Source organism: Melospiza georgiana, chromosome 1 (genome assembly GCF_028018845.1).
Source record: "Melospiza georgiana isolate bMelGeo1 chromosome 1, bMelGeo1.pri, whole genome shotgun sequence".
Taxonomy (NCBI): domain Eukaryota; kingdom Metazoa; phylum Chordata; class Aves; order Passeriformes; family Passerellidae; genus Melospiza; species Melospiza georgiana.
In genome coordinates this window covers 142,920,618-142,934,881 of record NC_080430.1, presented here as the reverse complement: position 1 = coordinate 142,934,881, position 14,264 = coordinate 142,920,618, and the positions used below count along the sequence as shown (strand labels likewise).

General features: G+C 42.6%; 1 protein-coding gene across 1 annotated transcript in view; it reads right to left on the bottom strand.

The window, feature by feature from the left end:
• FER1L6 (fer-1 like family member 6) overlaps nt 1–8,536 on the bottom strand; it is a 63,749-nt gene extending 55,213 nt beyond the window's left edge. The window contains exons 1-2 of the mRNA XM_058026643.1: nt 8,502–8,536; nt 227–309 (exon numbers count right to left, since the gene is read on the bottom strand). Coding sequence (XP_057882626.1) covers nt 227–309; nt 8,502–8,536 — 118 coding nt within the window. The remainder of the gene's footprint in view (nt 1–226; nt 310–8,501) is intronic.
• Nucleotides 8,537–14,264: the final 5,728 nt, after the last annotated feature.

Here is a 14,264-nt window from a genome sequence, read left to right as displayed (position 1 = left end):
AGACAGAGCAGTGTGAACTCACAGAACCTGAATGTGAAATTCATGAAACAGTTAATGCAAAAGGAATTAGCTCTTTGTTTATTTGGAAGTGATAAGGAATTTACTGCCAGTTTTATCAATGCTAAGCCTTGAGACACAATTCAAATGAGTTCACATGAAATCAGATCTAATATAATCCCCCTACCACCTGCTCATCCCTGTTGAAATATTGATTTATGAGGCTTACCCAATGCATCTTTGTTTGCAATAGTCAGCCCTTTCTCGCCTTTTTTCTTCTTCTTCAGCTTCATGCCAGCAAACAGCCCCTTTCTGAAAAAGTAAAGAAAATTGATTAGTGCAGTGTTTTCAAACTTTTCTCTGTACTGGATTCTAATTTAACTCAAGGAGTTGTTAAGAGGGAGTTTTGATTTCCTAGCAAGATCATTATATTCTGAATTTCCTTTTATTGACAGCAAAGGAGAGAAACAAGAGAAAGCTCTGACTTTTTGCTTCATCCAATATAGTTTTGGTTTTTTTAATTTGGCCATGTACAGACAAACATAAAGTGACAAGAGCCAAAACTTCTGTTCAAACCAAGATGGCAAGATGCAAAGAAAGGAAATCAAAGATAAGTTTCCAATCTACTGACTTCCCTGACTTCTCACACATGTAGCTCATTCCTTATGCCTGTGATTGATAAGACCAGAGATAAAAGGCAGATTAGAGGATCCAGAACAACAGCAGTTTTCCACTGAATTGAGATAAAGTCATTTGTGTAAATACCTTGGTCAGGACACCCACTACACCCATGATATCAGTGGCACATACACTGCATAATTGAGGTAGTTCTCACTCCCCTTCAACAGCAAAGCAATGAACAAGCCTGAACAAGGTTACTCCTCAAGCTGTGTTAGAGAGGTGTTTCTGCCTAGCATCAGTTCTTCCAAGAAAATAAATATGCCACATGTTTCAGAGGGAGAAACAATCTATGCTGCTTGAGAACTTGGTGCTATTAACTGGACTAGCAAACAAACCAAGTGGTGACAGGAAACACAAAGGGTTTCATATAATAGCAGCATTTTTCAGGTTCTTTGTTGGCCACAAACATGCAGTGACAAATATTCAGCAAATTTTCTTCTCCCTGTCATCAGAGGATTTGTTTGCCTAAATTATTGCAGGTATAAAAATTTACCTGCAGAAGCACACAGTCCAATGAGCCAAAACAAGCAGGCACCTACAAGCTGAGTAAATCTGATGGTGACCAGTGCTCATACATCTGAAATCATCTGCAGACTCAAACTGTGGAGGAAAAGATACTGCAAACTGGAAAGGGAAGTTGGTAATGTTTAAAGGTTGTATCCAGAGCAAGCAAATTAAATTTACTGGCCAGCCCAAGAGGAATGTCAGCAATGTAGTGTACAATAGCAGAAAATGCACAACTTATTTGTGCCAAAGGATCCTAAAATCTGATCAGTATGAGTGGAAATGTAGCACCCAGACAAAAACAGACATCAAGCAAAGCAAGAGTCAGAGGGTGGCTGCAGGAAGTGGCCATTAATAAACCTGATGTGTTAACTGGGCTGTCTTCCATGATTCTTATGTTTACATAACACTCGAAATTGCCTAAAGACAGAACTGGAGAAGGTGCCACAGGGTAACAGAAGGAGAACTGGCCAAGCTTTGGATAACTGCATGGTGCCAAGAGCAAAATCCCTCTTTGAAGTAAACCAGATTTCAGTCTCAGGTTTTTATTCTGTCAGAGGTTTGGGCACAAATGGCATCAGGCTGCACCTGAGCTCTCCTGCACCCCTGACCCCAGAGGTTACCTTAGCCAAGATAACCATGCAGAGATGTGTCTCTGACCCCAGAGGTTACCTTAGCCAAGATAACCATGCAGAGATGTGTCCCTGACCCCAGAGGTTACCTTAGCCAGGATAACCATGCAGAGATGTGTCCCTGAACCCAGAGGTTACCTTATCCAGGATAACCATGCAGAGATGTGTCCCTGACCCCAGAGGTTACCTTAGCCAAGATAACCATGCAGAGATGTGTCCCTCAAGCACCAGAGAGGCAGCAAGCACAGGTCACTTGCAAGGCTCAGCTATGGGAACAAAGAGTGTGGGTGTGTTCAGCAGGAGAGCAGGGTGGCATTCTCTGTACATGGGATTTGCCAGAGAGAATCTTCTGTGTAAGGGTCTAAACTAAGTAAATTAAGTCTTCAGGAAACTGAATCAACCAATCCTTCCCAACAGGCTGCATCACTTTGATATGTAAACCACTTGTCAGCCAGTGTCAGTGTGCACACCTGTAGGAATGTGCCCCCTGTTGACAAAGTAACCAACCTATCCTTTGTCTCCTTAAAAAAGGAAAAAAGCTCAGTTTCTGTCCTCAACTTAGTAAAAAGACATCTCATAAGATCTTTAGGACTTCGCCTCAAACCTAGGGCTGCCAATTGGACAGAAGCCAAAAAATCCCACCTGGGTAATTCACTAGAAAAAGAAGAGAACAAAGGAAATCATTGCTTTTGTGAAGTGTTTTAACAAGAACAAAAACCTCTTGCCCCTAGCTTGAGTTTTCACTGTAAGAGCTTTGTTATTTTGCCTTTTATTAAAACTTTTCTGTTTCCAACACTACCTCAGAAGCCATCCTGCTGATTTTATGCCATTCCAGGTAGCAGAGCTATCTTGGATGTGATGGTTTCTCTGAGAGCTCATAAGACCTGGCTCGAGGAGAAAACCCATCACACACCCTAATACTGTGCACATGGGTAACATCCACACTGCTTAATATAACAGCTAGGCATCCTCAAAGTGTTCTGTGGAAATGCTTTTTATGGTCGACAGTTTGTTCTCATGGAAGGAATAAAAAAAGTAAACTTTCTTCAGATTTCCACAAAATATTTTCCCTGCAGTTTTGACATAAATTCTGAAACTGCTGAAAACTTGAAAATCATTCCATCCCTTCTTCCCCGAGATGGTGTAAATTTTAAAAAGATAAAATTTGGACCTTCTATGCGGTTATACCAGATTTGAGAATGACCCCAAAGTTATCCATACCCATCTGTATCCCTAAGAAAGGCATAAAACTTTGTGTCACCTCTAGGTAAACCCCAAAGATATAATGAGGAAAGGTCTCCCATGTTCCCCCAGGACCTCCTGGCTACCAGTGAGGCACAAAGATGGGAAATCAGGAGAGCCTTGGGTGCAGAAAAACTCATTCACCTGTCATGGACCTGTGGGGAAGTTGGAGGTTGTTAGTGTTGAGGCATTGCTCACAAACTTCAGTGAAGATTTAACCCCCACACGATACATAATGCACAGCTAGAGGGTTTGCTCCTTACTGAATCCTACAAGTTAATTTGAGATAGAATAAAGCAATTTCATGCCCAAACAGAAGGCAGATGAAAGAATTCTAACAGGCTACAAAGAAGTTTCCTGTTTTAAGTGCTTTGATTAGAAGCAATTAAAAATCAGCCATCTCAGCTAATCAAGAACATTTCTTAGTTCAAAGAAGACTGAATGTCCCAGCTCCTTTCACATGGGGATTGCAAAAAAATCTGAAGTCAGGAGAACTTTTTCTTTTCTGCATATGCACAGTACAATATGGACCTTAGTTTATGAGTGTGATTCATTGGGGCTTCCCTGATATAAATAGTAAATAAGAGTGGGACAGCAACCACAGCACAGCATTTGCCTACACTCAGACCATGTTGAATTTGCACATCTGTAAACACAAGTGTTCATTTCTTCTTATCAGTGCCACAGGTCCACTGGGTCTCTGAATTAATTTTCATACCTTGAAAAAAAGACTCACAAATTTCATTCCCCTCTTGTCAAAGTTCATTAATGGCAGCGTCCAGCTTTCAAAATTGCTTTCATGCTCTTTCTTTTCATCTAAGCTGTCCCATCATCGCAGAGGCTTTGTGATCACTTCTTGCAAAGCATAATCCTCTCTTAGATATCCAGTAATTGCAATTTGCAGTCTAATTTAAAGGAAAGGTGGCAAAAAAAAAAATCCACTTCAGAGGTGTCAGCATGTCAGCATGAGTTCAAATGACTTTACTGAACCTCAGAGTTCCTCTACATTGTTTAAATGTAGTATTTTCTTCCAGCAAAATATTTTCAAAAGTCTGAAAGTCTGTGTGCTTGAAGAGTTGCTTTAAGGGGAGACTGGTTTCCTGCTAGGGTGCAGGTTATCTGCCTTACCGTGGGCACTCACTGAGGGGTGGCAGGAAACACTTCTCCATCACTTAGGAGGCTGGAAGAATAAACTGAGCCATTGAAACACAGGATGTGTAGCTCCAGGAGGGCCCTTCTGTCCCTCCCTCAGAGCCCCCTCTCTGAGCAGGTTTCCAGAACTAGTTCAAGAAAAAACCCAGACTTGGGCTCAGCTGCAATAGACCAAGACATTTGTCAAGTTCCATTTCTGTAGCCTTGAGATGCCTTTCCCTTGTGCAGGTGTGTGAGCTGTGCTCCTGGTGGGCAGAGAGGAATGAAACCAGGGAGTGAGAGCTGCACACCAGATCAGACACAGACACAAATCCTGTTTTATCCAGCACATCTCCCAAGGCCATCCAGCTCTCACATGGACAGGCTGAGTGAGCTGCCAGCATGCTCTTGGCAGCAGAAAGTCCTCACTGGAGAAGCTTTGCCCTGCTTTTCCCCCCAAATCCCTTCCTCTCTGGAAGCAGCAGTCTCAGCAAACATTTTGGAGCCATCAAACTTATTTAGTTCAGGGATGATCAAAGGCTTGTGCACCTCAGCTCTGAGGCAGCCCCAGTGCCTCAAGACTGTAAGCCATGGGCACAGTGGTTGCCTTGGCGGAGAAAGCAGAAACTGAAGAAAGAGGAAAAAATACTTCTGCCTTCCTATACATGAACATAAAATTTGATAAATGGGTTTTTATCTTTGGATTTTTTTTATTTGCATTTTCTATGATGTCTTGGTGGGGTTATTATTCAGCTCCTTAAAATTCCACTTCTTTCAATGTAAGTTCATTTTCAAAAGAGTATTTCAGTAGATCAAACAGTACTGCACCAGGTGAATAATTACCTACATGAGTAGCTCTAATTTCCATGAAATAAACACCAGTTCTCTAAGTCACAAAAATGTTACTTCATTTCATTTCAAATGCAAAAAAAAAAAAACAACAAACCTGAAATATAGGAATGACTCTTGGCTCATTTTAACACTCCTACAATATGAACTAGTCAAGGAAATTATCTCATAACTTAAATCCCTTTTTCCAAAGAATAAAATATAATTACAATACAAAGATGTGGCTTCAAAATGAAAAGTCTACTAAATCTAAAACAGTCACATAAACACAGTTGGTTAATTCACAACCATTTTTTATTAAGACAGTATGTCATTTGTGATAATAAGTGAAGTCCCAGGGAAGAAATTTTTTGCATTACATTTAATTATTAAGGAAGGCTGAATAAAATAAATTCTGTGATCTTGGGCATATGGAAAGCAAAAAAATCTTAATGAGTGGTTAAAATGTATTCATTTCATGCCTTCTTTTCTCAGGATTATAGAAGTTAAGGGAAGACTTCATCAATTAATTCATTTAATTCACTCTGTTTCCCAGTGCGGGGTTGCTTTGTTCAGTTCAGATACTGTCAGATCCTTCACCATGCTTCAGCAAAGAACCTCCCTTTATTCCCAAATCCATTATTTCTGATGTGGTTCTTTCAAAGCTTGAAGCTTTTACGAGCTGCCTTTACTTGTTTGCACTTTTCCTGATTTCCCCCTGGTTCTGCTGTTTTGACAGGTCCAAGGATTTGCAATAGGAAATCTTCAGCTCTTCAAGAAGGTGAATTCAGAATCCTGTATGACAAGCTGCAATTTAAAAAAACAGCAGTGGCAGCCAAGGTATCAGTTCTGAATCTTGGGGTTTTTCATATCTATGTGACACTGTGACTTTACATGTTTTGTCTCAACTATTAATATCTCCTCCATAAGAAAACAAAATTTCAAGTTGACAATACAGTGGTCAGGATTAGTTACACACTGGCTCTGTGCATTCAAGAAAAAGCTCTAAATAGCTATTCAGGAGAAATTCTGCTGTCTTTGTGGGTATTTCTGTGTAAAACTTCTGCTTCTTGCACTGCAGCAGTCAAAACCTGAAATCAGCCATTAGATTAGCATAAGAAATTAAATTAAAATATGAAAGGGAACCTCTTATTCCATTAAATTACTGCATTCTGGCTACAGTTGGCTGCTTTGTATTCCCATCTCAAAAGGAACCTAAAACTCAGCAATTCAGAGAAAACACTGTGAAGTGTGATCAAAAGAGGGTCCTGGCAGAGACTGTTTACCCTGAGAAAGAGATGATAGCTTGTGCTTTTCAGGTGGTACAGTAAAAATAATGAATTATGCCTGAGAAATGCTGAACTGGCTACCAAACACAAGAAGATGGTCCTGGAGTCACCCCTGGTGGTCTCTGAATTAGCAGCTCATGTGCAGCATCAGTAAAAGCATCCACACTGTGCTGTCAGGATGGGTGTCAGCAAGAAAGGAGTCAGTGCCAGCTTGCCTCTAGAGCACTGGTGAACCTACACAAGGTCATTACACAGGATCACAGAATAAATCCATTTAACATCTCACATTCTGTGCACAGCTTTGGTCTCCACATCTCAAATAAGGCAACAGGGTTAGAGAAGGCACAGAAAAAGGGTGGGAAAAGTCAGTTGATGACAGACTGACACAGCTGTAACTCTTCATTTGGAGAGGAGATGACTGAGTGGGAAAAGGATGAAATTTTGTAATTTTAAACTGGCAAATAAGGTGAAAGCAAAGCTGATTCTTACACAGCATAACACACAGTACAAGAATGAGGATGCACCTGATGAAACAAGACTGAAAATACTAAAAGGACTGGATGGGGATGTCTCCATTAATACTCATGGTAAAAATGTTCTGGATGCTAAGGAGAATGGACACAGAAAGTGCCCAGGCTCATGTGCTATCCCTGAATATCCCACCCTTTTGCCACTGCTGGAGAAGAGCACAGTGCCAGATGGGTATGGGATCTGACCTCAGGATGTTTCTCCTGTTCTGGTCATTCCCTGATCATAAATACCAAATCCATGCATGGCTGGGTCACCTGGCATGGATTTGAATCAGGTATGGATTCATTATCATGCTTCTGCCTGAATGATCAAAGCATACAGCATAAGCTTTTGCCAAAATTATACCTAATCCAGCATAAAGCTGATAGTGAAAAAACAAATCCATTCTTGGAGCACACTTGAGCAGGGAGGTGAATTCATTCCCAATTATCAGTCTCATGTGATCCCCATGTCTTTGAGAAACATCAGGGTTCACTATATTGTTTAACCACACCTGAAGTGTTCTTTGGAAGTGAGCTATAAAATAATGAGTGACATGGAAAGATGGATAGAGAAGGAGTGTCTCAGTTTCACACCCAGACCACAAAACCACAGCACTCAATGACATTATCAGGCAACAATTTTAAAACAAATGAGGTTGTGAACAAATTAGGTATTCTTCAGTGAGACACATAAATCAGACATTGCACAGAAGGCCGTTGAGTTAGAGAATTCAAGGAGATTTCAGGCACATTTATAGAGTTTGTGGGAAGAGGGTCTGATATCCATCCAGCTCATAAACTTCCTAAGTGTATGAAACTGCTGAGGGCCTTGCTCATACCTGTTTCATAAACTGTATTTCCAACTTTCCACCTTTAGCCCTTCTTGGGAGGCAGAAACTGGTTTGACAAAGCTGCTTCCATGCTTTTCAGCATTTTTATTTAAAAAAAAATTATTCCCTAGGTGCAGAAGAAGAAATACAAGGTATACTGATATGCATCCTGAGCGACCTATAATTTGAGCTTTTGAATTGTGCCTGGTTCTGCTACAAATGATCTAAAATCCAAACTCTGAGAAGGCTGAGAAGAGCAGCACCAGAGCAGCACCAGGGATGTCTGCAAGCACTGGCCATCCACCCTGGCACACACAGCCTTGGCTCTTCCAAACCCTGTCCCTCCTGCAGAAAACCAAGGACTTTGCATTGACATTTAGCATCCTTATGCATCATGATTCTGGACAACAAGGAAGCCACATCCTGAACAGATGCAAATTAGTGGTTCTATTCAATGACATTTCTCATGTCAATACACAAGAGCTGGGGAACAGATCTACTAAATACTAACACAGGCCTACAAAATAAAGAACACAGTTATTACATGCAGAGAGGTCCTTTCTTTTGTTCCTGCACCTCTTAGAGCTCTTTATTCCCTCTACAGGGATCTTGATTCCTCATCTGCTGAACTGTGAAAGACTTCCCATGACTTTGTGCAGTTAGAAATTATTAAAGACAGCACAAGGCATTATAGACTAGCTCTTACCAGGAATAATCATCACACCCCCCAGGAGCAGCTAAAACAAGCATTAAAGGACTTGCTGATTTTCTCTTCCTTCAAGAGAAAGTCTTCAGCTATAATTAGCTGAATTTAATTTAAAGCTTGGAAGAATTTCCTGAGGGTATTAGACATACCTGTGGGACTGAGATACCACTGTTGAGGGCTCCATCCTGCTGCTTTTCTTTCAGTCTCTACCTTTTACATGGTGAATGGGCTTTCCAAGCTTATAGAACCAACAGGCTGGAGAAGAGCTCTAAGACCATCAATTCCAACCATTAACCTGAGAGTGCCAAGCTCACCACTAAACCATGTCCCTGAGTGCCACATCTACATTTTTAAATACCTCAGGGATGGTGACTCAGCCACTTTCCTGGGCAGCCTGTTTCACTGCTTGATAACCCTTTCAGTGAAGAAAAATGTTTAAATATCCAATCTAAAACTTCCCTGGTCTCATTTGAGGCTGTGTCCTCTTGTTCTATTTGCATTTAAGTTTGCTTCTTGCCGGTAGCAAATGTGGTGCCTGGTTAGTCAATCTGGTAAACACTGAACAAGAACAAAGATTTATCTCAGTGCAAACATGAACTCCTCTTGCTCTGCAGGAGCCAGTCTGTTGGGGAAGCCATGCCCTGCTCCTGAACAGCAGCTCCAAGCTAAGAGGCCAGCAGGAATACAACACTCACCAGGACACCTTGAAAAGTTTAGATTTCAGACAGTCTTAGCAACCACTCTGAAAAACCAAGCCTATCTAAGTATTCTTGTATTCACACTCACTTCTTTTTTAATAAGGACATAATTTCTTTTTCTCTGTTTTCTTTTTCCACCTATAGCTTGCCTGACTTCTCTCTATAGCAGCTCAATGTACAAGGCTCTGGACTGTGGTTCCCCCTTCTACTCCTCTAACCTGCCCAGTTCAAAGGCTTAGTATCTGTTATTCTTGGTTAATAAACCATCATATTGTCACAGCTCTTGTCTCCAGTCTTGTGAGTACATCTGATTCCTTGACATTTCCTCTTGGACTTACTTCAGTCCTTGCTGAGAACAAATTACAGAGGCACAAGACCACTTTTGTTCTGCACTTCCCAAAGACAGTTTTCACATTGTTCTTAACCTTGTCTGATGGGAGCTGGCCTTTAAAGAGGACACTCCATTACTGTGAGCTGAACATCTCATTAGGGACACCTTTGGAATGAAACATTTGAACCCCAGCAAAAGAATTCATTATTCCCACAATACATCATTAAGTATGTGATGAAGTGATGAAGTACCCATAGCACATGAGGTTTTGGTAATTTTGCTGAAGTGAAAAATGCAGAGAAATTAAACTACAGTAGACAGCTTAACCCAAATGATCAACCAGGGTCAAAATTCTCTCCTTTTGTTTTTTCTCAGTGGAATTTGGGGAGATGGCTGCCTCTGAACGTCAGGCTTATTTGCTCTTCTTCTGTTCAAGAAGATTCCAGCCTAGCTGTCCAGAAGCTGCCCTGCCCTTCACCAGCAGCCATCACACTCTTGTTTGACTTGAGTGATTTCTCTACTCAAAGGAGAAATGGTAATTAAATCAGATATCTCATGTGCTCCTGTATCTTTAAAAACCATATGCAAAATTCCCTTTTCTCCACTGGAGCAGAAAATTAATGCTTTTTTTTATCATTCATCCTTCTGAATTTTGCAATTAGCCCTGAGTTCTTGTGCTGGCTTTCACTGGGGATACTCTTCTTCAGTTTCTTTTCCTTCTTTTTCTCATCTATCTTGTCTTTCCCAGTTTGGGGTAATGATGTGGATATGCCATGGGCAGACACTGTTGCTTTACTCATCTACTTCCTTTAAAAGGCTCAATAACTTTCTCATTAGAAAGCATGAGCTCCACTAAGGAAGGAACATGGATAATAGCAGGAACATGGATAATAGCAGATAAAGCACACCCAGAGCAGGCAGGCTGGACTGACAGCAGAATGCTGTGGTCCCTGGGACACCCCACACAGCACAGCCATTCCAGAGCACTTTCACCAAAGTGAGGTTTTAAAGCACCCTGTTCCTAAATAAAATCCTAAACACCAGGAGAGATCAGGGAGCCCTTTCAGTGGAGGGGTCGCTCACAGTCTGCTAAAATTAAAAAAAGAAAGAAATTCTCCCTTGCAGGGCTGAATTGAGAAATGATTCATGACCTGCTCAGAATGGTTTCAGTACCCTACCCTAGAAATTGCAACCAAGTACGCAGAACTGGCAGCTCTGCAGGAGAAAGCTGTCAGGGAGAGTCCTGGGCACCCAATACACTCAGTGGATGATCAGTTTTGTTCACCAACATCCTGTCAGGCAGCCAAACTCTGCTCACCTCTGCAGAGAGCTTCTCTGGCAGACTGCAAACTCCCTACACCATCCAGTTCTCAAACAGCTTTATTTTCTGACTGGACAAAGCTTCCCAAAAAACCTGAAACAATCCAATAGCATCCCCTTTGCTCAGCAGGCTCTGCATTGAGGACTTAATTAGCATTTGAGTGGCAAAAACTGAGGTGACCATTCAGCAGCTGCCCTGACTTAATTCTCTTCTCTTCTCTTCTCTTCTCTTCTCTTCTCTTCTCTTCTCTTCTCTTCTCTTCTCTTCTCTTCTCTTCTCTTCTCTTCTCTTCTCTTCTCTTCTCTTCTCTTCTCTTCTCTTCTCTTCTCTTCTCTTCTCTTCTCTTCTCTTCTCTTCTCTTCTCTTCTATCACACTTTGTTGAAGGAGAAAGTAGAGAGCAAGCTTGTCTTCACTGCTTCATTTTCCATAGGAAATGTTTTCAGGCTTATGAAGTTTAACAGTTAAGATTCAGTGTGTAAAGAGGTGCAAATCAGCCTTCAGGCCATATGGGATGCCTGCCTTGAGCTGCCAGCAGGGCTTTTTTGAGTGGATGTAAACATGTACACTGCTCCTCAGTGTGCGTGCCTCCAGACTGGCAAGGCTGGCAAGAAATCTCACAGATTGTTTTATAACTGAGCACTGTAACAGCAAGGAAAGGCTGTGAGGGCCTGTTCTTGTTGCTGTAAGGACCATGTTCCAGGTGCAGCTTCAGCCCGTGTTTTCTGAAGTTTGTTTCCAGAACTGCTGTGGAACAAGTAGGGCAGCAGCAGGCTCCATGTGTGTATCTGTACACACTCTGAAATCAGGCCATGTTTGCAGAGCACATGGTGCAATGGAGAGCCTTCTTCCAGGAACTACCCTTCCCATGTATTACTACTCACTAGAAAAGCCATGGGTGCCATGTAGAAGCTGGACAATAAATTAGAGAAATCAGACCATGTGATCCTTCCTATCTGTATGAGCACAGTACTGAAATTCCATTCCTCTCACCCTTTGCTAGTGAAACTAAAATCTCTTCAAGGCTTCCTCAGAGACTTTCAGAGACTCTGTGAGACTTTCTGTGACCATATCTGACCCCAACACAGTGGGGTGCTGGTCTTTACCTGCCATTGTATCAAAGACAGTGAAACTTGTCACCATAATAATCCTGGTGGTGGCTGTGGCACACAGGAAGTGCTGGGTGAGGGCCACTGTCCCCATGGTTGGGAGAGCAGGCTTCAGGGTGGTGGTAGCCAAAGTGAAATGTCACCAGAGGGTTTAAGCTATTAAAATTGGTGGAATACAAAGGGGGCAGTTTCCAGCTGTGGGGTTCATACAGGGAGGCAGCAGCAGAGCCCCACAGGAGCCCTGCCTTCACCAGCTGCCCATCCCAGATCACAAAGCACATCACAAATCACTCCCTGAGGGGGAACACTTTCCTGAAACTTGCATCTTTTCTCCCCTCCCTTAGTAAATCCAACCTCAGCAATACTTGTTAAAATAATATTTTTCCCACCATGCTCAAAGTCCAGCTTTGCATCTCCCCCTCTCACCCGGCAGGAACAGCCCTGCACCAGCTGTGAGCCTCAACTCACCAGCCAGGCACCGCAGGACACCAGTCCCTGCGCCTGATGGATTGCTCTGTGCCACAGGAACAGGAGGACAGAAAGTTCTGGCATGTTCATTTTATGAATCTGAGGGTGAACAGAAACTCCCTTGTATTTACAGAGTGGGTGTTTCTCTGAGGTCCCTGATAATTCAAGGTGGGGGCTGTGCCCAACACCAAGTTCTAGGATACTTGGCAAACTCAGGAGTGTCAAGAAATAGAAAGTTTACATAAGGGGAGGTTTTCAATAAGTCAATATATTAAAAAAGTGACTCAGCCCCTCTCCTGTCATTAAAAAAAAATAGACCAGACCTGGGCTAAGTCCAGCCTCCAGTGGAAGGCCAGGGATGAGAAGAAAGTCAGGATACAGAGTCTATTTCCAGCTCATTCCTGCCATATCAATAAAGCTGTGCAGCTTTGAGTGGTCTCTGCAGCTGATGGATTTAAAAGATTTACCTGTCCCGTGGGAAAGGTGTCAGACTTCAGTGGTTTGAAAAGTGCTCTGATCAAACCATGGCATTTCTAGAGATGGGCTGGTGCATCTGAGGACAAAGTGGTTCCTCCCAACTACCCTGAGCACTTAGTGATCCCCATGTTTACATGGTTTGTGTTTGGTTTCCTAAATGAGTGCAGAATATTGCTCTCAATGACCTTTGAGACCCTGAGGGACCTGGTGCCCTTTGTTCCACTGGGACAGGAGGTAAATGCCCCATCTCTACATTCTAGGACAGGCTGGACAGGTGCCTGAGCAACCAGATCTAGCTGAAGGTGTCCCTGCTATGGCAGGGCATTGGGACCAGATGACTATTAAAGATCTCTTTCAACCCAAACCATTCTATGGCTCCAGATGGGACCAAACTGGGTGTGCTGCTGCCGAATGCAAGCAGCAATAAGCAGGGACTTCATTTTGTGGCAAGTCAGAGAACAAGAAGCACAAATTATCTGCTGACAGGGAATCCTCAAGGCATTGGAACAACCTCTTTTGGAGGAAGTGATACTTGGTTAGAAAAAGACATTAAATAGGCTTCCCACTCAGCAGGTATAAATTGATAACTTGCTGTGTTCTCTCAGTGAATGGGTAGCCCTATAAATGGGATTTCTCTAATTTTTCAGGGAAGAATGCATATGTCAAAAACAATACAGAATCATCTAACTAATGATCCAGCTGAAAAGAAATAAAGAGGTTTAATAGAGCCAAGTAGAAAGAGCAGAATTTGGCTTTTGTAAGTGATGCTGCAAAGCTGGCCAAGGGCCAGGAGAAGTGCAGATATGGAAGTGGCTGTACAGGGCCACAGCAAGAGCATTTCCCCAGTGCTTCCTACAGCTTTGGGGAGCAGGTTGCAAGGTGGCCACACAGGGATGGAGAGTCAGAACCAGCTGACCTCTGCAAGATCTGGCTGGTGTGGTACAATGCTCAGTGAGTGTATTTCTTCCTGAATATTGAACAGATGGATGCTTTGATGTAAAGGAAAACATCTCAAATTTGAGAAATAGAATATGTGCTTGTGGAAGTGAAGTATTACATTCAGTGCCCTGCCCAGGGGGACCTCAGTGTTCTGATACCATCCCTAACTCAATCTTTTAGCACTTGCTTTACCAAAAATAAATTATTTCAGGGAAATAAAGGCATACAAAAGGGTGGAGGGAGTGCTACTCAAGAGCCCTGAAATGTACTCCCAGCTTTGCTCATGGCAGGTGAGCAGCTGCCTGCAGGTTTCTGTACCCCTGCTTCCCCTTCCCCTTCCCAGCTTGTACAGCAGGTGCTGCAGTGTGGCTCAGGCAGCACAAAGTGACTCAGACCCTGCTGGTGCCCTTGGTTCTGCTCCTGCAGCCTTAAAAACTTCTGTATCTGCAGAAGTAATGAAGCATCAGTGACAGACTCAGGGCTGTGCTGCTCTGCAAAAGAAACCTGCTCAGCAGCCAAGTCCCAGAGCAGTCTCAGTGCCAGCTCAGCCAGGAGGGGTCTGTAAACTGCC